Source organism: Mesocricetus auratus, unplaced genomic scaffold (genome assembly GCF_017639785.1).
Source record: "Mesocricetus auratus isolate SY011 unplaced genomic scaffold, BCM_Maur_2.0 Super-Scaffold_100019, whole genome shotgun sequence".
In the NCBI taxonomy this organism is placed as follows: Eukaryota; Metazoa; Chordata; class Mammalia; order Rodentia; family Cricetidae; genus Mesocricetus; species Mesocricetus auratus.
In genome coordinates, this window is record NW_024429200.1 from 36,637,988 (window position 1) to 36,660,971 (window position 22,984).

The following is a 22,984-nucleotide window of genomic DNA, read 5'->3' on the forward strand; positions in this document are numbered from 1 at the left end:
CATACAATTTGATACTTGAAAGACGACTACTCAGTAGCTCAACCAAAAAATGTTTTCTAATTTCCTCCTTGATTTATAGCTACTTCATGCATCATATGTAAAGTACTACAGGATGATGATTATTAGAGCAACATGTGCACAAAAGCTATGTTGGCTCATTAAAGAAAACATTTCATACTTAAACACAGAAATAGCCGTGCTTAATTCTGAAGTTTGAAAAGGTGCCAAGTTATCACAGGCATTAAGACAATTTCTCATTACCGTGAGCTCGAAGTAGTGCTTCAGCAGTAAACAAAGGGGCCTGGAGCATGTCTGCAGTCTCCACAATAAGCATGTCCTTTAATCGACGAAGGTCCTGAGGCCTTAACCCTTCATATGGCTTTGGAAAGAAAAGAAACAACGCTAAATTGGCTATATACTCTAAAAGAAGTACACAAGGCTACCACTTAACAATCCAGTTTGAGTGCAGATGTGGAGGAACTTTTTTGGATCCGCTACTTTAGGTTTCCGTGTACCCTGGCATGGGTCCACTTTAAACCAGAAAGTGGCTGCAGGTGTGCATGGACCTTATCATTCTCAAAATCAAGGGATTATGATGGGAGACCACTGAACTTTACAGACTACAATCCTGGATACTATACAATATAATATTATAATATACAATATATAAAAAGCTACAGAAACAAAAACATAACTGTTAAGTAATAATCATTATTATAATTATTTTATCTAGTCTATTCCCGATTGATGTGAGTTATCTGTGTGCTTATAAATATATACACACACTTAAGCACAGTTTCAGGAACTAAACAACTAAGTAGTAACCAGCTTCTAGTAGTAAACATAGAACTACCAATCACATTAAGAAAGAAGCAAGACTTCCCAAATATTTAAGGAAGGGGAAAAAATCCACAAAACACAAAAACTACTGAGGACGTCCTCTGGCAGCATTTTTCAGCTGTCAGAGAGCTCTGGGAATACAACCCATCTCACTTACTACAGCTGATTTACAGGTATTTACAATTTGATTGTTTCTAATCTCCTGACTTTTAAAAACATATGATGACCGCTTCATTAGTCCTTGTATAACATGTGAGTAGGACTGTTTACAAAGGTACTTTGTGAAGTGATAGGATTCACTTCCTGATCTTTAGATGTCTTTTAGCAGAGTCACACAGAAGGTAATAAGTTAGTTTCAGAAAGACTGGTAGAACTCACCACATAAACGTCTACCAAGATTTAATAAAAAAGTATTCCATTTTAAACATACAGAAAAATTTGAAAATCCATAGATAAAAAGTTATAAAACATAAACATTCAAAAAGGTACAAATTTTTACCTACTGACTTGGTCAAGGTTAGAAAAACAATATAACACTTAATGGTGGTAAGGTTGTAGAAAGCTGGTCTTCTGATTCACTAGATAAAAATAAAATCTTCATTTTATGCATAAAACTACATATAACTTAACAACTTGGTGTCTCAAGCTTTCCTTTGGAACATTCATCTTTTGACCCATGGTAGAAATCTATTCCAATGTAAACAAAACCAGTCATCTGTAGTGTTACTTGAAAAAAAGAATAAATGCAAATAGCTCAAATATATATGAACAGAGTTATAGGATACATATATAACACTTATTCATTTAAAATGATTTTCCCAAGTTTTAAAAGCTCAGAAGAGTTAAAAACTGTTGAAAATAAAATGTGAGTCAGGTGCTGTGGCGCACACCTTTAATCCCAGCACTTGGATGTGGAGCAGTCAGATCTCAGTGAGTTTGAGGCCAGCATGGTCTACAGTTTCAGGACAGCCAGGGCTACATAGAGAGAACCTCTCTCGAAAAAGGAAACAAATAAACAAATCAACACAAAAAAGAAAAGAAAAGACTCAATATTATTGAAACAACATAAAAATATACAAGGGACAAAATTTTAAGGCAATCCTGTAAAATACTGAATGGTAAACTTTAAAAATAAAAGTCACTAGGATGTTAAGGAGATACTAATGGTGGCGGCATGCACAGACTGCCGAGTTCTTCCCATTACAGACTGATGAGCAAACTTAGGTTAAGCACATTTATATCATATGCCATAAACACCCTACTTCGTCTGTGTATATTCTAGCCATGGCTGTGGTCATGTGATCACATGAAATAACTACAACAAAGCAGAAATTTAACCCAGGGCTCCAAGATGGATATCATTAACTGAACAGTGCAATTTAATCCTAATTATCATTAGAAAAGTGTCTTAACTAATCATAAAACACTTTCTCCTGAAAACCACAATATATCCCTTCAGATTTAAATCTGCAGAATCTCTATCACACAGCTTCTTCAAAGTATTTTCCAAGTTCAGCCGTGCATTCCGAGGGATTCCACCTGCCTTAGCAGTAGGAGTCAGGTATTCCCAATGATGGCAACTATATATTTTGGACATGTATTTCTTCAAAGTTCCTTTTTAGATTAGTAATAAATTTACTTCCTTTATGTTAAATCAACTAAGTAGAGAGGAAACAGCAAATTTAATCACAACTCTATAGATTAATATTATCACCGGGCGGTGGTGGCGCACGCCTTTAATCCCAGTACTCGGGAGGCAGAGGCAGGCGGATCTCTGACTTTGAGGCCGGGCTGGACCGACAGCCTCCAAAAAAATACAGAGAAACCCTGTCTCGTAAAAACCAATATATATACACACATATATATGTGTGTGTGTGTGTATATATATATAATCAACAGTGCAAATAAATAATCAATAAAAATTATCCTTTCTTTCAATTCTGATAACATACAGAGTTTAGATTTCAGACAATTAAGGGATACTATAAGAGATCTAATACATTATGCTTTTAAATGCTTGCAGTTTTAAACTGAAGTGGGTAACAACAGAAGGGCTCTTGAAAGATAAAGGCATACTGCCTTCATGAGTATACAACACATTTTCTGGGAAACTCTGCAGAGCTGTAATTAGGTCATGTGAAACATTTCAATACATTGTTCAGTCTCAAGTGCACACTAGCTCTCCCTTCTGTGGCAAAGATTAAAATGAAGGTGCCTTTCTCTTTCCTGTTGTAAAGATAAACTGTTACTATTTTCGGATTACAAGCCAGTAATAACCTTCAAAGAAAGTCAAAACTGATACAAAAAAAGAAACTGAATTAAAAAAAAAACACCTTGAGTAAAAAGTACGTCCTCTGTAGTCTGTGTATATTATTGCCATAAAAGAACCACAGAGGAAATGAGCAACGGCATAATACACAACTACTATTTTGATAACGGATTAAAAAATATAGTTATTTTCAAAAACTATTTCAGGAAGACCATGATATAAAGGATTCATGAAAAGAATATTTTTCTATTATTTATTCCAGAAACCAAACTAGTCAACCACCCCAGTCACAGGTGAACATATTCACTGTAAAAAAGATCTCAGCTTGCTGAGATACTTGTGCACAGGCCTGATGCCCTGAGTTTGACGTCCCAATCCAACACAGCAGCAGTAGAGGATCTGTACACATACGCACGCACCCAAGCACAGGAACAAACATGCACATGTATACATAAATTCAAGACATGGAAGACACTTAAGAGGAGAAACGAGAAGGCTTCTATTCCCTCTAATATTATTATTTTTTAGCTGCTCCTTGAGGTTAGCTTGAGAAAGAATGGAGAACAAAGCTACACAGAATGTCCTTCAAGCAGCTTCTTCTCTCAAGTAGTACTTCTTGCTTAAGTGTTGATAGCCTACATTTCCACCTGATAAGAAGTTTTGCACTTACAAAGCAAGTTGGTTGGTTCTGTTAGCCAGATCATCTGGCTAAGATAATGTCCAGTATGTGGGAATCGTCCAGCAGAAGGACCTATAGCCTTCTCTTCACTTACTCAGAAGAAGGCATGCATACAATATTGTATAATGCATATTTTGCAGAGGCCTAATCATCACCAGTATTTTAGAGTAAAAAAAATCATAGTTTTCATTTCTTTATGGTAGGTACCACTCTTTGGAAATGATGTGCTATTTTAATTTTTAAATTCTTATGTATGTTTCTCTGTTGGAATATAAACATCAGGAGGGCAGGTAGCTAATCCACTGAAACCTCTACTCACCTAAAATAGTGCCTGCCAAAACAGGCAATTTTGTTGGATAATGAGAATAAGAAGTAGATTGAAAACAAACAAAAATGATGATGACTCTGAGATTCTCTGATTCATCATCTTGTTATTAGAATAGCACTAAGGCAACTTGTACTAATAATTTACAGGACATGTCATAAACTATACCATAAAATAAAGAGAAACCTTAGCTAAAATACAAAGTTTAAATTTTTTTAATGTTTTACATTTTCAAGTATATATATATTTATTATAATTTCAGAAGTGTGAAATCAGGTCATGCCTTCCAGAAGACCAGGTAAGCCATTCGCCCACTGACCTTCCTTCCCCACTCTTCCTGTTACTTCTGGCAGATACCCCTGCTGAACTACCGGCCACAATCCTCAGTAGTCTCTACCACCCTCTTCTCTGTGTGTGTCACCCATGTGCAGCAGGTACTCCCTGCCCAACCACATGGCCACAACTGCAAAAGGACCAGACGGGTCTGCCAGAGGACCTCTGCCACTTTCTTGGTGCCCCCCCCACTATCTCAATACCCCCTTTGCCTCTTGTTTCCATGGCCCAACCCTCAACTTGGGTGGTGAGTCCTTGCTGGACCAGTGGGCATACTGCAGCAGAACTCCAGGTAGCCCACCTGCCTGTGGATCTCCTCTACTTTCTAGGTGTCCCTCCCCTGGTCTCCCTCCCCGCCTCTATCCCCAAGAAATTTGGGACACTATGAAAAGACAAAGCCTAAGAATAATAGGAATATAAGAAGAAACACAGTTCAACGGCCCAGAAAATATTTTCAACAAAATCATAGAAGAAAATGTTCCTAACTTAAAGGAGGAAATGCCTATAAACGTACAAGAAGATAACAGAACACCAAATAGTTTGAAACAGAAAAGAATGTCCTCTCACCATATAGTAATCAAAATACTAAACATACAAAACAAAGAAAAAATATTTTAAAAAGCAAGGAAAAAAACAAGTAACATGTAAAGGCAGACTTATAAGAATTATATCCCACTTCTCTATGGAGACTCTAAAAGCAAGAAAGACCTGGAGTCTTGTAGACTAAGACACCACAGATGCCATCCAGACTATTATATCCAGCAAAACTTTCAATCACCATAGATGGAATAAAACAAAAAACAAAAAACAAGATACTCCACGATAAAGTCAAATTTAAACATTATCTATCTACAAATCTAGTCATACAGAAAGAACTAGAAGGAAAACACCAACCCAAGGATGTTAACTACATCCATGAAAGTAGAGGAAAGAAATAATTTTACACTAGCAAAACCAAAAGGGAAGTACACATACACATACCACATCACCACCAGAACCATAACCACCACCACCAACATAATAGTACTAACAATCATTGGTCACTGATATCTCTTGATATCAATGGACTCAGTTCCTCAATAAAAAGATATAGACTAACAGGATGAAAACAGGATCCATCCTTCTGCTGCACACAAGAAACCTACCTCAATGTCAAAGACAAACATTACCGCAGAATAAAGGGTTGAAAAAAGTTTTCCAAGCAACTGGACCTAAGAACCAAGTTGATATAGTCATTCTTACATGTAAAAAATATACTTCAAACCAAAATTAATCAAAAGAGATGAGGAAGGAAATTTAATACCCATCAAAGGAAAAATGCACCAAGATGGTTCAATTCATAACATCTATGCCCCAAATGCAAGAGCACCTACATTTGTAAAAGAAACATTACTAAAGTTTAAAATACACATCGACAATTATAGTGGGAAACTTCAATACCCCACTCCTGCAAGCCATCCAGACAAAAACTAAACAGAGAATCAAGGAGCTAACCGATGCTATAAATCAAATGGCCCTAACAGATATTACAGAGCATTTCACCCAAGATGGCATACCCACAAAAGAATATACTATCTTCTCAGCACCTCATGGAATCTTGTCCAAAATTATCCACATACTCAGTTACAGAGCAAGTCTCAACAGACACAAAATAATCCCTGATATCAGAACACCAGGGATTAAAATTGGACTTCAACAACAGAAAGCCTACAAACACATGTCAAGACAGAAATACAGAAATTAAAGACTTCCTTGAATTCAATGAAAATGAATGCATAACATATGAAACTTATGGGACAATGAAAGCAGTGCCAAGATGAAAGTTCACAACACTAAGTGCCTACATAAAGAAACAGGAGAGATCTCATGCTAGCAACTTAACAGCATACTCGAAAGCTCTAATGTAAAAAGAAGCAAACACACCCAAGAGTAGATGGCAGGAAATAATCAACTCAGAGCTGAAATCAATAAAACAGAAACAAAGTGGCATTACACGAGATTAATGCAAAAAAAAAATCAGTAGCCCTCTTATAAACAAATGAAAATTGGACTGAGAATGAAATCAGAGAAACAACCCCCCTTCACAATAGTCACAAACAATATAAAATATGCTGAGGTAAGCCTAACCAAGCAAGTGACAGACTTGTATGACAAAACCATCAAGCCTTTGAAGACAAAAAATTGAAGAAGGTATTAGAAGCTAGAAAGATCTCCCATGCTCATGGTTTTGAGGATTAACACAGTAAAAATGGCCACACTATCAAAAGCAATCTACAGGTTCAAGACAATCCCCATAAAATTCCAACACAATTGTTGACAGACCATGAAAGAACAATACTCACCTTCATATGGAACAACAACAAAAAACAAAAAACAGGATAGCTAAAACAATCCTGAACAATAACTGACCTTTTGGAGGTATCACCATCCCTGATTTCAAGCTCTACTCCAGAGCTCCAGTAATAAAACTGGCATGATATTGGCATAAAGACAGACAGGTTGATCAATGGAATCAAATAAAAGACCCAGAAGTAAATCCATACACTTATTGATACCTGATTTTTGATAAAGAAGCCAAAAATAGAAAATGGAGAACGAAAAGCACCTTCAATAAATGGTGCTGGTCTAACTGGATCTCTGCATGTAGAAGAATGCAGAGAGACCCATATTTATCACCCCACACAAAACAAGTCCAAATGGATCAAAGACGTCAACATAAAATCAGACACATTGAACCTGAGAGAAGAGAAAGTGGGGAATAGCCTTGAATGCATTGGCACAGGAGACAACTTCTTGAACAGAACACCAATAACACAGAAACTACGGTCAACAATTAGTAAATGGGGCCTCATGAAACCGAAAAGATTCTGTAAGGCAAAGGACACCATCAATAATACAAAATGGCAGCCTATAAGAATGGGAAAAGATCTTCACCAACCCCATTTCAAATAGAGACCTAATATATAAAGTATATAAAGAATTAAAAAAAAACCAGACATTAGCAAACCAAATAATCCAATAAAAAATTGGAGTACAGATCTAAACAGAGAATTCTCAATAAAGGAATGTCAAATGGCCAAGAAACACTTAAAGAAGTGTTCAACATCCTTAGTCATCAGGAAAATGCAAATCAAAACTATTTTGAGATCCCATCTTACAACTGTCAGAACAGTTAAGATAAAAAACACAAGTAGCAGCTTATGCTGGCAAGGATGTGAAGCAAGGGGAACATTCTTCCATTGCTGGTAAGAATGCAAACATGTACAGTCACTATAGAAATTTATATGGCAGTTCCCCAAGAACCCAGCTATATCACTCTTGGGCAAATACCCAAAGGACACTCTATATCACAAAGACAGCTTAATTCAAAATGGCCAGAAACTGGAAACAGCCTAGACGTCCTTCAACTGAAGAATGGATAAAGAAAATGTGGTACATTTACACAATGGAGTATGGTTCAGCTGTTAAAAAAACGATTATCATGAAATTTGCAGGCAAATGTATGGAAGTGGAAAAAAATCATCCTGAGTGAGGCAACCCAGACCCAGAAGGATAAACTCATTTATAACTGGATATTAGCTGTAAAGTTAAGGATAATTACACTACAATCCACAGCCTAAGAGAAGCTATATAACAAGGAAGGCTCTAGGAGAGACACATGAATCTCTTTGAGAAGGGGAAATAGAACAGATTTTGCTGTTGGGCTGGGGTTAGGTGGGGAAGGGAACAGGAAGGATCAGATGGAAGAGGGAGGGACAGAAAGAGAGAGTTCAGAGAGAGATGACTGGAAGTGGGAGATTTTTAGGGAAAGCTAGTGCAGTGGGAACTCCTTGGATCTATGAAGGTGGCCCTAGTAAGGACTCTTAGAAATGGAGGACTCCTAGAAATGGAGGGTATGGGGCCAGATCTGGCCATCTTCTGTAACCAGGCAAGACTCCCAATAGTGGGACTGAAACACCAACCCAGTCACAACTTCTTTGACTTACATACAACCTATCCTATCTGAAAGATGTGCTGGGGCAAGAGAGGCTCAGAGCTTGTGGGAGTGGCCAACCTAATGACTGGTCCAACTTGAGGCCCAGGTCACAAGAGGAAGCCCATGCTCAACACTGTCTGGATGGCCAGGAACCTAAGGCTGAATAGCCCAGAGACTTACAGTAGAACCAAATAGGACTAGCTAAAGAAAAAAAAAGTCAAGGAAATGTTTCCTCATGATATTGTGCTATACTCACAGATCAGTGCCTAGCCCACTCACCATCAGAAAGACTTCATCCAGGAATTGATGGGAGCAGATGCAGAGACCCAGAGTCAAACATTAGATGGAGCCTTGGAAACCATGCAGAACAGGGAAGCAAGGATTGTAGGAACCAGAGGGATAGAGGAAACCAAGAGAACACGGCTCATAGAATCAACTAAGCAAGGCCCATAGGGGCTTACAGAAATCAAAGTGGCAATCATGGAGTCTGCATAGGTTTGAACTAGGTCCTCTGCAAATATGTGGCAGTTGTTGACTTTAAGATTTCTGTGGGACTCCCAACAGTGGGAGTAGGAAGTGTCTCTGACTGGACTCTTTTGCCTGTTCTTGGGACCCTTTTTCTTTTACTGGGTTGCTCTGTCCAGCCTTGATATGAGGGCTTATGTCTAGTCTTACTGCAACTTGTTATGTGTATTTGGTTGGTTTCCCTGGGAAGCCTGATCTTTTCTGAAGGGAAATGGAGGAACAGTGGATACAGGAAAGAGGGAAGTGGGTAGGTTGGGGACTGGAGGCAGTGGAGGGAGGGGAAACAAAGCTCAGGATATATTACATGAGAGGAGAGCCAGGTGGTGATGGCGCACTCCTTTAATCCTAGCACTTGGGAGGCAGAGGCAGGCAGATCTCAGTTCAAGGCCAGCCAGGTCTACAGAGTGAGTTCCAGCATAGCTGAGGCTGGAGAAACCCACAGAAACAGCTGACCTGTACAAGGGGGAGCTCACAGACCCCAGACTGACAGTTGGGAAAACAGTATAGGATTCAACCAGGTCCCTTGAATGTGGGTGTCAGTTAGGAGGCATGTGCAGTCTATGTGGCCTCTGGTTGTGGATCAATATTTATCCCTAGTGTATGCAAATGGACTTTGGGAGCCCACTCCCCACAGGGGAATACTCTCTCAGGCTAGACACTTGGGTGAGGGCCTAGGCCATTATGGGGAGTAGTTGGGGGGGGGCATGAGAAGATGGGAGGGAGAGGGAACTAGGGTTGATATGCAAAATAAGATTGTTTCTAATTTAAATTTTAAAAAAAGGAACAAAATCAGTTAAGAAACAGAAACTTTAATTCCAGAAACTCAGTTCTTTTGGCCATTGTGTGAAGTACAAAAGTTCAGAAAATTTTGAGAATTAATGAGAAAAATCAATTATGATTACATGATATGCATACACAACAAAGATCCCAGTTAGAACCAAGTTAACACTAACCACTGAGGAATCAAGATTCATTTGGGGAGGAAAGCACTGTGGTTAAATTTATTTAAGAATTATCTATTTTTTCCTACTTCATGCAAGCAGTGCTAGGTACTGTAATTCTTTGTTGAACAAAAGCACATATAGTTCTAGCCTTAATCTAATAAACACAACAAAAGAGAAAACAGACAATTACAGCATGTGATAAGACTTGTGTGAAATAATGAGGGGAAGAAGTTTCAGATAGATGGGCAGATTAGGTTTTGAAATCTACCATACAGTAGAATAACTGTACTTAACTTTATGGAGTATGTATTGAGTAACTTCAGATTTATTTACATTAAAAAAATAGAAGGTTGGGACTGTAGCACAATGACAGAATACATTACCATATACATTCATGAGGCCATGAATGTCAATTGACTTGGTTCAACCACATGGTGTATGTGTCAAAGCATCATACTGTATGCGATCAACACACACAGTTATAGTGTGGAACATTAACTGTTAGGACCAAGTAGCAGGTCCTTGAAGAAGATAAGGGAAGGGATGGGAACTCAAATCACCCTCTGGTTCCTGTTTTCTGTTTAATGCTATGATCCTTGCTCTTGTGCACTCTTTACTATTTGTCCTGGGGTCCTTGCCAGAACTTGTTTGAATGTTCAGCCTCTGATATTATCAGTTAAGTAAACTTATGTATACATTTAACCTGCCCAAAGGGATGAACAAGTCACTAGATGGTTTAAACATACTATGTACTTTTTTAAATGTGACTTTGTCCACTGTGTACAAAGCAGACTCTCAAGTGATCAGAATGGAGGGAAGATCAGTAAAGCTATGATGACAACTGGGATGAAAAGTGAAATGCTATGGGTGCAGGGCAGAAGCAAACCCGGGATCAACAGCCTCAGCTTGTGTTTTTGAAGGTAAAAGTAACAGGAATACTTTACTGTTTGCACGAAATGGGCAATGATAAAGGAGAGATGAAGGATCAAGAATGTCTACCACAGTCATGCTTGGGCCACTAGTAGGTCAAAAGAATGTTTTACTGAGACAAGGAATGCAAGAAAATGTCTGAAGCCAAGGGCGGTATCTCTTCGAGAAGGCGGAAGGCAAGTGTGTGAAGTACTGCGAGGCCTTTAGGAAGATGAGGAGAAATGGAAAACTGATCACTATATGATTCCATCAAGTACAGTTCCACTCTACAAGAAGAGATCAGCCTAATGCAGGGGAAGGAAGAAGGACCAGGAAGAGGAAGTTGGTAGGTACAGACTGCTGTGTTTGGTTTTCTATAAAGATCGGAGACATGACACTTTAGCAAAAGCGAGATGAGTAGTCAGGGGTAGGGTTGTTAGTTGTTACATTTTACTTTTGTTTCGTGTTTCAGGTGGAAATTACCAAAGCTTTTGTGGTGTCAGTAGCAACCTGTGAGAGAGGGAAAAGACTCAAAGAGAATGGAGACATGAGGTTATCCCGGTAAGTGGTAACAGGATTTAAACATCAACACATTTATTTACATGTTAGTAAACATATGAACATGTTCAAGACCCAACAAAGAGGATTTTTATGCTCACAGCTATGGATTAAGTACTGCCGAGGCTATTCAGCATACTGCAAAGATGACCACGCACACTGAATTAAAGAAGTTAAAAAAAAATCACCTTACCTCTCGTTTGTCTAATGCAGCATACTCGGCTTCGATTTCCTCAGCCTCTGGGTCCCGAGAGAACACCATCTGTGACTCCAGACTTAGGGCCAGGTCTTTGTGGTGCTGCTTCTCAGCACAATCACAAGGAGTATCTTTATTTTCATTTTCAGCAAACAAGTCTCCTCCATGTTTTACTAAAAGCTAAAAAAAATTAAAACAAACAACTAGCAACTACAGATTTAATTAAGATTTGATGCTATACATTAAAGAAATTAAATGTATGATTAGCATAATAAAAATGTACAGCAGATGCAATGTATCTAAATGAATCTTAATGTAAAATTAAATTAAAATGTAATTTAAATTTAAACCAAAAGGTAAATGTATTTGAAATAATAGAAGGCACCAGGTAGCAATGCCTTTTTATTTTTAAGGTTGGAAATTTGTTTTACTATTAATGAGTTTCTTTGGCTAAAAAAAGTAAATCTTCAACTTTAAAAACAAATTCTTAAGTATTTTGTCAATTTTCCATGCTCAAATAAAACCTTACCTAAATATAAAAAAAGATTATAGTTATTCAATGCTTAAACTTTAAAATTGTCTCATCATTTTTCTTTCTCTATTTTTTAACAAGAGAATGCAATATAGCCCAGGGTGGCCTTGGAGTCAGTCTTCCTAAGCCAGCTTCCAGAATGATGGGATTGTGAGTACGTGTGCCAACACACCTGGCCTATGTATCTTTCTTAAGAGGGACACAGCCGACACTCTCAGTTTAACAACTAATACCTGGATGTCTTGACATGACAAAAGTTTTCACTTGTCCCATTATTATTCTGTGAAACAATGGATTCAATTCACATTTGCAAGCCAAAAACAAAAGGCTGCTTTCAATCTTTCTCAAAATAAGAGAGAACTGCTTACTGGTAAGTAAGCTGGTAATATATCCCACTATACAATTTGTCAAGAAATTTCATCCTCAGAAACATGAACAAGGCCATGACCTGTTCACTACTGAGTTTCTGCTGGCTTTAATAGAGCTACATTTTTCCTAAGGGCTAAAAGTTGAAGAGTGTCCACTGTGTCTAGAGATATCAGAAAGAATACAGGACAGCCTCACAATTTGTCATGAAAGTACTGTTGGACACTGGAAGGTAATGCATTAACAAGTACTTCAGCCTATTGGCCTTTGGGAAATAAGTTCAGGAAAATGACTGGCTGGTAAAAACATGCTGGATGGAGATAGGATACTTCTTTTTTTCTATACAAACTTAGTTGTTTTGTTTTACATGATGGAGAGTTTGTTTTAGAAAAGGTAGTTTTAAAACTTCTTAATGAAAACATGGCAAGTATTTTTCTACTTATTCTCATTAGCTAAGCAAGAAGAAACAGGAGGACCAGGTATTTTATTCCTGGGGTTTTTAAAAATGTTTCTCAAACACTTGTTGGCACATAAAACGACCTCAACAAATCTCTTCTTCTAATTCTACATTTTTCAGCTCACAATCATAGAAGAAAAGCAGTAACCCAATATATTCAAGACATATTCCATACCTCCCTTATGATTCAGGGGTTGATGACAGGCCACATCATTTAACCACTTTAAAGACTTAAGTTTACAAGTCTATCTGCAAAATAAGCTAGTTTGTATAGGTTTGATAAAAGATATATAGAAAATCGATTAAGTAGCTGGAAACAGGAGGATCAAGTTCAAACTCAGCCTAGCTACATGAGAACTTCAAAAAACCAAAAGCTAAACCAAGTTGTGCAGCTAGTTAACTTGACACAAGGTAGAATCCCTCAACTGAGAAAATGCCTCCCTAAAGTCCAGCTATAAGGCATTTTGTTAAACAATGATTCATGGGGGAAGCACCCAGACAGTTGTGGGTGGTATATGAAGATATTAAAATTATAAGAATATTATTTATGGCTTATCTATAATGCAAATCATATAAGCATTTCTAATTTTTTATTAAAAATTTTACATATACCACTGTTTTGCCTGCAGGTAAATGTACCACCTGTATGCAGTACCTTTAGAAGCCAAAAGAAGGTGCTGTATCTCCTAGAACTACAGTAACAGAAAATTGTTGGCTGCTCTGTTGCTGCTGAGACTAGACGCTTGGTCATCTGCAAGAACATCCAGTGTGAGCATAACTGCTGAGCCATCTGTCTAGCAGCACCCCACCTCCCCTCTTAGTTTATACTTAAACATTTAATTAGTCATGCTGTGTATGTGGAACATGCAGATGACACAGTGTATGATGGGGCTATTCTTCTGTATATATGTTTCTCTTATTGGTTGATAAATAAAACACTGTTGGCCAATAAGACAGGAAGATAGGCAGGACGAGGAGTTGAGGAGAATTTGGGGGGGGGAATTCTTGAGGAGAAGAGCGTTGCCATGTAGACCACAGAGGAGTAGGAGGACTGGACCCTTCTCCAGTAAAATAATATCATGTGGAGATACATAATTAGTAGTTATGGGTTAATAATTAAGATAGAGCTAGCCAATAAGAAGTCCTAGACACTAGCCAACACTTTTATAACTAATATAGTGTTCATGTGTTTATTGGGGGTTGAAGAGTTTGTGGGACCAGGATGCTGGGGCAGAAACTTTCATCAACAGGTGTGCATGTTTGTGGTCAAATGACTATCTGCAAGAGTTGCTTCTCTCTTTTCCCCATGTGTGTCCTGGGGATCGAACTCAGGTCATCAGGCTGGGTGGCAAGAGCCTTTTCTCACTGAGAGACCTCATGGGTCCCAAATTAACTATTTAAACTAGCTATTTCAAATTTAAATTTAGCAATTTTAAACAATAAAATCTACTCTTTGTACACCTATTATTTTACAAATAATTTCAGGTAATTATTATTTATCAAATCCCAGGTTTCCTGTTTAAGAAAGTTTTGAAAAAGCACAAAGGTGAAGCATTAAAGCACTTGGTATTAGAGAGTGACCAAAACAGAGAAAAAGGTGAGCAGGCCTGGGGTACACACATGCCTATACTTCACACACTCAGGAGAGGGAGGAGGGGAACCAAGTTCAAGGTCATCCTTAGCTACATAGAGAGTCAAGCCTGGGCTACATGAAAGCACGTCTCAAACAGTAACAACAACAAAGGAAGAAGAGACAGTGAAGAGTGATGCAATTAGGGGAGAAGGGAAAGTAGGAGAGGTGAGGAATAGGAAGGTATATATGTATAATTTTCATGCTATGCATAAGTTTGAGTATATATGTGTGTGTAAGCACTTATGGATCACAGCATAGGAGGAATATTGACATAAATGACATAAACATTCCATTTCTATAGTTCAAAATGAGTAGCCAGAGCTGGGTGTGGTGACACTCACTTTAACCCTAGCACTAAGGTAGCAGGTGGATCTATGATTTTGAAGCCAGCATGGTCTACATAGTGAGTTTCAGGACAGTCAGAGTTACATTAGTACTCTTGTCTCAAAAGCAAGTAAGCAAACAAACATAAAATAGGAACCACAAGGAAACATCAAATTGTTAAATGCACGGAGGAAATTTTCCAATAGTAACTTTCTAAATTCATTTTTATTTATCTGTATTTTGCCTGCATATATGCATATGCACCATGTGAGTGCAGTGAGTTCAAGAGGGTCCCTGGTTTATAACCACTAAACCATTTCTCCAGCCTCAGATAACTCTCTAAAGTCTACTCTTAAATAAACATACTGTTGTGGTTTGAATGTGAAATATACCTTCCAAAGGCTCATGTGTTTGAACCCTTGGCTCCCAATAGTACTGTCCTGGAAAGCTGAGAAAACTTTAGGGAGCGGAGTTTCACTGTAGAAAATAGATCTCTGGAGTAGACTTTAAGGTTTTCTTATGTATTTTGTTGTTGTTCTGTTTTAAGGAAAAACAGTAGATTAAGAAAGCACTAGCAAAGCCAGGCGCCAGTGGCACATGCCTTTAATCCCAGCACTCGGGTGGCAGAGGCAGGTGGATCTCTGTGAGTTCGAAGTCAGCCTGGTCTACAGAGTTCCAGGACAGCCTCTAAAACAATGCAGAGAAACCCTGTCTTGAAAAACCGGGAAAGAAAGAAAGAAAGAAAGAAAGAAAGAAAGAAAGAAAGAAAGAAAGAAAGAAAGAAAGAAAGAAAGAAAGAAAGAAACAAAGAAAGAAACAAAGAAAGAAAGCACTAGCAAGAATTAGGGGAGTGAGCTAGTGAGCTTTGAAATTTTATAGCCTGGTCCTACTTCCTGTCTGTTTTCTGCTTCCTACTCATTCGAGGGATGAGAAATCCCAGATGTGCCCTCTCTTCCCAGTTAGAGCTACTTATCCTACCGTGCTTTTATAGTTAACTACAACCTTAAATTGTGAGTCAAAAAACTTCCTTCCTAGGAAGAGAACTAAAACTAACCACTACAGAAGATACGCTTCCATAAGTATGAAGTCCTATAAGTAAAAAACAAAACAAAACAAACAGGTTGGACTTACTTGGGGGGGGGGTAATAATCTCAGGTCAATAAAGATTACGCAGAGAAAATAATGGGATTTATTTTACAGTAACTGTTAGTTAATAGAGCATTAGTGTCTAAGGAGTCTTTTGAGATAATATTGGAATTCATCCCAAGCACCCAAGAGGAAACAACCTAAGGCAATAGCAGGACTAATAATAGAAATCTCTGCCCCTTCTATAGCTAGATGATCTCATGGTTTTATGAAAAATAGCAAATATCTGCTGGTATTTATTCATTCAACTGATACCACCATATGATACTTGGTACCACTGAGCATTGAAAATATTTAAAAATTATAGAAATGGCACTTATCCCTTTATTCTTATAATAAGAAACTGTAAGCAATAAAGTAGAGAAGTTTAAAAGGATTTAAATTATCCATGATAGTAAAACTTATAAGATATTCTAGGAACTTGAGGTACATAATGGACTAGATAAAACAATGTGCTAGTTTTAAGCACTTAAGCTAGGAAAACGTAAGTCCTCTATAGAGAAGTTAATATATGCTTCCCAGGGAAGTATTTTTAGTTTAATAATAATCATGACAAAAGTCAGGAGGGGCCCAAAGCTGAGCAAGAGTACAGTTAAGACACTGGTGACTGAAACTTGTTAGTAAATGCTGGAATACCCGCGAGGTGTTCATAAGGCTCCATTTGGAATGCTTTACAGTACATCAACGAGCTCTTCTCAACACAGAAAACTAGAACGGTCACAACCAGAGTGGCTCATGTGATGTGATACGCTGATAGATTAAGGGGTGCAAAGAGCGGCACACATGTATGTGAGAGAGTACTTTTGTTTGTGCTGCATCTGTCTAACTCTGAAGCTGTGTCACTGTGCCTGTCTTACCTGGCGGTCCTAATAAAGAGGTAGGAGCAAGGATAGGCGGGGCTGGCAGGGAGAGGATAGATAGAAGAAAGGAGGAGAGATGGAGCAACAAGAAAGCATGGAGAGGAGGACATCAGGGGCCAGCCACAGAGTAAGAAGGAAAGTAAGATATGCAGAAGGAATAAAGATAAAGCCCAGAGGGAAAAGGCAGACAGGTTAATTTAAGGTAAGACAAGCTGGCTAAAAACAAGCCAAGCTAAGGCCCAGCATTCACAAGTAAAGCACCATGTGTGATTTATTTGGGAGCTGGGTGTGGGCCCCTCAAAAAGCCAAAAGAACAAAAAATATCACACTACACATATATATCAAGGTAGTCATTGGACCTTCCAAATACTACATAATATACCCCTCTGTAACCAACATCAAAAAGATAATGGTAAAATTACCACTCCATTTCTGAACAACTTAATACGTACAATACTGTAAACACACTAAAAATTGACCATCACTTAACACCGCTTACTGACAATTATTGAAAGCAAGTTATTAACACATTTAAAGAACCAAGTCCCACACATGTGAGTCATCACAGCAGGATCTTCCCTAGGAGCTGAGCACACAGCAGTATTTAGGAAAGCTTATGAACGAAGTGTCGGGAGTTTTGTTGATATGCTTCCCCTCCAAGTCCTAGGGCACCTTTTTACTATGCTGAGTCAGTGTTAAAAAGCATTGCATGCATAGCAGACTCCAGTTAATGATCACAATTCCCTAACTAGTGGGCAAAGGTGATACAGAGGAAACAAAAGGACAAAGTTTCTACAAGATTCACAAGTAACAAACAGCAGTAAATACAAAACAAGATCAGAGAAGTTCAAGAAGTAACAAAAACTGATCTTTAACTATGCTAATGAAATTAGGTGACTATAATTTAAAAAATATATTCATAATTTTTATATCAACTCAAAAGTATAATACTAAAGAAACATTAAATCGTTGATATGTTTTAATTTTATTAGGATAATTACTTTTAAAATAAAGTGCACAAATTTTAGAATAAAAAAGACTGACTAAGCCGGGCGGTGGTGGCGCACGCCTTTAATCCCAGCACTCGGGAGGCAGAGGCAGGCGGATCTCTGTGAGTTCGAGGCCAGGCTGGACCCACAGCCTCCAAAACAATAATACAGAGAAACCCTGTCTCGTAAAAACCAAAAAAAAAAAAAAAAAAAAAGACTGACTAATGTATAATGCATCCTGTTCATACTTAAATATATCTATACAAAAATTCTATCAATTATGTATGAATTAATACAACTGTTGGTAGTTGAGAAAATATGTATTGTTGTATGAACAGTAATAATGATACTATATAGAATTACTATAGGGCAAGTGGCCAAGTCCCGCCCCTAGACCCCACCTCTAGACTGCTCTGACTGCCAGAGTGGCCAGGCCCCATCCCCAGACTACTCTGAAGGTAATTAAAAAAGTACGATGAGGCTTCATAATTCCACCAATCCCGGAGCTTGTCAAAATCAGGCCACTGAGTCCCACCAATCCCTCAGCTTGCCCTAAGATTAGAACACAGAATCCCACCAATCCCAGGCCACCCTGGAAAGTTCTGCCTCCCAAAACACCCTACATAGAGCCCGCCTCTGTGCAGGTTTTTGCTGCCTCTCTGCTGAGCAGAGGCAGCCAGCCTCTTGTATCTTTCCTGATCAATCTCTGTGTGAGGTTTGTTGTGCAGTGTGACTTTGTTCTATTCCCTGGCTTCCTACTGCCAGGATACCTTTCCCCTCAGAGCTGTGACACAGTTACAATGTCTTTTAAGAAATTAAGGGTTAAAAGGGTGATTTTTTTTTAATCTAAGCTTGTAAGGCGCTTTCTATATTAGCAATATATAATATTGATAAATCAAAATCCCAAAATGTAGTATGTATTCAGGTATACTTTAACACAGACTCAACAGAAACAAGACATTTTAAAGACAAGGTTTTAAAATGGAGTGTAATAAATGCATCCATTAACAATTACTTATTTAATAAACAAATCAAGTAAAGATAATGTATTGATAGATTGTACAAGTCACCCCCCCCATCCAAGATATGTAAGTTTTATAAAGTGGCTATTATAAAAATTCAGAAAAAAAGACAAAAAAAAAAAAACCCAGCCCAAACTCTATTATTTTCAGTATCGTAATTGGAACCTGACAGTTACCTTAGGAAATATTAACATTATTGAACTTGATTACATTATACTCCAAAAGGTTGGCAAGCTGCATGGGTTTTTCTTTTGTTGTTGTCCCCTAACACAATGAAATAACTTTGCTTACAAAGGGCTCCGGGTCTTTTAGAATGGACAAAGGGGTAAAAACTGCTAAGACAAAGCAGACACTGACTACCACGTATTATCTACACACACATTTTTGAGCACATACTATTGAAAAGAAACCAGGTTTTACCTCTACACAGGCTTTCATCCCTGAGGCTGCAGCGTAATGAAGGGGTGTGTTTTTTTTGTTATCAACAGCATCAACAGCTGCTCTCTCGTATTCACCCTGGTCAAGCTTTGCTCCTTTCCATCTTAAGATCATCTGCAGACAATCTGCCCTTCTGAAATCATCTTCCACGGGGCGTGCTAAGCGAGGATGAAGGGTTCCTTCAGATAGCATGATTTGAGGTCCCATACACAACAAATGCACAGATGTTTCATTGTGCACGTTCCGTTTATTTGGGTTTCCATCTCTACCAAAAAGAAAAGTCCTAAAATGGAAAGGGAGGGTAAAAACAACTTTTTCCTACCTAAAAATACAGAAAAGATAACAATTTTAAAGGTAAGGTCTACTTCAAAGCTACAAATCCAATCTCTACTGAAGTTGTCTGCATGACTAATTCATTCAGTTAAGAAGACTGGGCTACCTCTGCACAGATGTTATAGGTAACTATTGCCATACCAAGGGCCTGAACCCAGGACCTCACGCTTTCACAACAAGCACTTAACCCACTGAACCATCCCCAGGCTAGTTTGGTTTTGGAGGCATGGTCTTACTATGTAGCCCAGGCTAGCTTAGAACTTGAGGGAATCCTCCTGCCTCAGCATTCTAAATGCTGCAGTGACAGTGCATGACAGATACACATCCTCAGAAGTTTTAAATATTGAGGTCCTGGTGGTTTGAATGAGAAATGTCTCCATAGACCCAGGTAGGGGGAACATTTGGCCCCTGTTTGGTTGGTGGCACTGTTGGGGGAGGTTTTGGACCCTTTAGAAGGCAGAATCTCACTAGGGGAAGGACTGGAGGCTTTATAGCCTGACCCTACTTCCAGTTCTCTGTGCTTTCTGGGGGTGGCTGAAGATGTGAGCACCAAGCTTCCTGCTCTGGATGGCTGATGCCATGACTTTCTGGAGGAGGAGGAGGAGGAAGAAGAGGAGGAAGAAGAGGAGGAGGGAGAGGAGGAGAGAGAGGAGGAAGAGGAAGAGGAGGGAGAGGAGGAGGAAGACGGCTGGGAGGCAGCAGATGGCTTAGAAGGTAAAGTGCTTGTCACCCAAGCCTGACAATCTGAGTTTCGGGCACAGAACTGTTAGGACAGAGCTGACTCTTCAAAGCTGTCCTCTGACCTCCACCATGCACTGTGGCACATGTATGAATACACTCATGTTCGTGAATCATACACTTACACGAGTGCCTATAAAGTATATGAGAATAAAAAGAAACGGGGAAAGGAAGAGAAAAGAAAGGAAAAAAGGAAGGAGCAGAGGATGTTCTAATACAAAAGGGTACTTTAAAAAAATTGATAAAAATAAAGATACCAAAAATAAAGGAAAAGTTCTGCTATGACATTGTGAGTTAAGGAACTTCCAAAGATGCTGTTGAGTTTATCCTTTTGTTGGCCATCTACTGTTGGGCATGCAGTCTGCTCTGAAGAATAGTTTTTTTCCCCTGGTGAGATTTACTAGAGGAAACCAAATTCTCATTTGCAAGTGGTTATCATTAGAGATTGCTTCTGGATTAGGATGGCTACTTTTATCCACTCCTCCTTTAGCTTCTAGAACCCTGAGATGAGTTTTTCAAAGGACTCAATCTGTCTTAACTTATTTTGGTTTGAGTATAGTATATGAACAAAATCTAGACTTTATATAGTTTAGAAAATGGAAAAGTAATTTTAAATTGCCTTTTCAAATAACAATATTCATATTTGATACTACACCCAAAATCTAACATGTGGTATATTATTAAATGTTAGTTAAAACTGTATGAATTTTTTGTAGTGTTAATTAAAAACCTTATGCTCTCATCCAGTGACAGACAGAAGCAGAGGCAGACACCCACAGATAAACACTGAATTGAACTCCTGGAACCCAGTGACAGAGAGGGAGGAGTGATGAATAAAGGTGTCAAGAATGGACTGGTGAATCCCAGAGAAACAGCTGACCTTAACAACGGGAGATCTTGGACCCCAGCCTAATGGCTGAGAGGCCAGCATGGGATTGATCCAGACTTCCCTAAATGTGGGTGTCAGTGAGGAGACTCAGGCAATCTATGGGGTTTTTGGGTAGTAGATCAATATTTATCCCTGGCACACAAATGGACTTTGGGGACCCATCCCACAATGAGGGATGCTTTCTCAATCTGGACACTTGCGGGAGGGCCTGGACCCTCCCTAGAATGAAATGGCAGATTCTAGAGATCCCCCATGGAGGGCCTTACCCTCCCTGGGGAATGGAGTGGGGATTGGCTGGGGAAAAGGGGAGGGAGTGGGCATGGAGGGGAGGGAGAGGGAGCTGGGACTGACATGGAAAGCAAGCTTGTTTCCAATTTAAATATATAATAAAAAGTGTAAAAAAACCTTATGCTCTAAGCTAAATTTTAGAATTTTGAATCAATACAGAACTTTAAAGAAGCATAGACTAACATGAAATATATTGATTCATTGAGTTACAGAGACCCTCTAATTGTTATCATTTTTATTTTATAATAAATTACATAGGTTTTTAACACTACCAATTTTATTAGAAGGCAAGAACTCAGAAGTTGTCAAGTTGCATATAAAGAATGAGTATTTCAAAATTTTTGCATTCACTTGGAAGATCAAAATTTATCACAGGCATCAAAGACTAGCAGTTGTTTTACTTGAAAGATTTAATTAGTTTTTGAGAAAATGTCAGCCTAGGGCCTCAAGCTCTCATTCACCACTGAAGAATAGTGCTGTGTTGCAATGGGCACCAACTAATGAAGAAACCATAACTGGCCAAAATGCTGAAAATAAGTGACAGTACAATGTTCAAATTTAACTGCAATATGGCTCATTCCCTCTAAGACTCAGGGAACATTGCAGAAAATGGGATGGAAAGAACGTAAGAGCCAGAAGACAGGAAGATGTGCAGCAAAAGATGTCTTCTGGATATGACAGCAACTACTGTACTCACTTCTTAACTCATGAAAGCTGTGGTGATCTGCACATGACTCATATGAGACTAGGTCAGTAAGTACTTTATCATGCGTAGGGGAAGAAGAGCCCATGAGGCCCCTTCCCTCCACAGGGTTGTTGGCAATTAATCGTCCAAAGGCACCACTGCAAAGCAGTATAGACTCTTAAGGGGTGAGTGAGAACAATGATCACAGAGGTCACTTGGTCTATTCCATAATTTAGGCAACTGTTAAGTTATTTCTTAAGTCTATAATAGACAACTTTTCCTAAAAGGTCTGTTTCTTTTTTTTTCTTGACTAGTTGATTGATAGATGCATTTTGATTGATTCTTAGATGAGGGAACACTGATATGTCACTTTATTTTTTCCTTTTAAACAGAAAGCCTCCAGCTGGCTAATAATTTTATGTTCAGACAGTTACCTAATAATGACCTTCCAGAAAGTTCAGGATGTCATACCTGTAACCCAGAGCTACAGAAAGACTCGGACCTCAATTCTAGTAGTCAGAGTTCTGAAGTTTCAGTTCTGATAATGAGGAAGTGCTCGTTCATGCTGTACTGTTGACAGTCTTCATTTCCACTTCTAATGCTAAATGTCTTTGAATTATTCCTAATCGCCTTAACCACTTTCACCCTCTGAGAATACACTGCTCTGCAATGGTCCCTTTGGCTACTGTCCACTCTTACCTTGAGATTATTCAACTTTCCTCTGTAATCT

General features: G+C 38.6%; 1 protein-coding gene across 6 annotated transcripts in view; it reads right to left on the reverse strand.

Annotated features, from left to right (window-relative positions):
• Ankib1 (ankyrin repeat and IBR domain containing 1) overlaps positions 1-22,984 on the reverse strand; it is a 108,545-nt gene that overhangs the window by 60,143 nt on the left and 25,418 nt on the right. For all 6 annotated transcript variants that reach the window (XM_040728713.1, XM_040728712.1, XM_040728711.1 and 3 more), the window contains exons 3-5: positions 19,304-19,604; positions 11,552-11,734; positions 262-379 (exon numbers count right to left, since the gene is read on the reverse strand). In XM_040728713.1, coding sequence (XP_040584647.1) covers positions 262-379; positions 11,552-11,734; positions 19,304-19,604 — 602 coding nt within the window. The remainder of the gene's footprint in view (positions 1-261; positions 380-11,551; positions 11,735-19,303; positions 19,605-22,984) is intronic.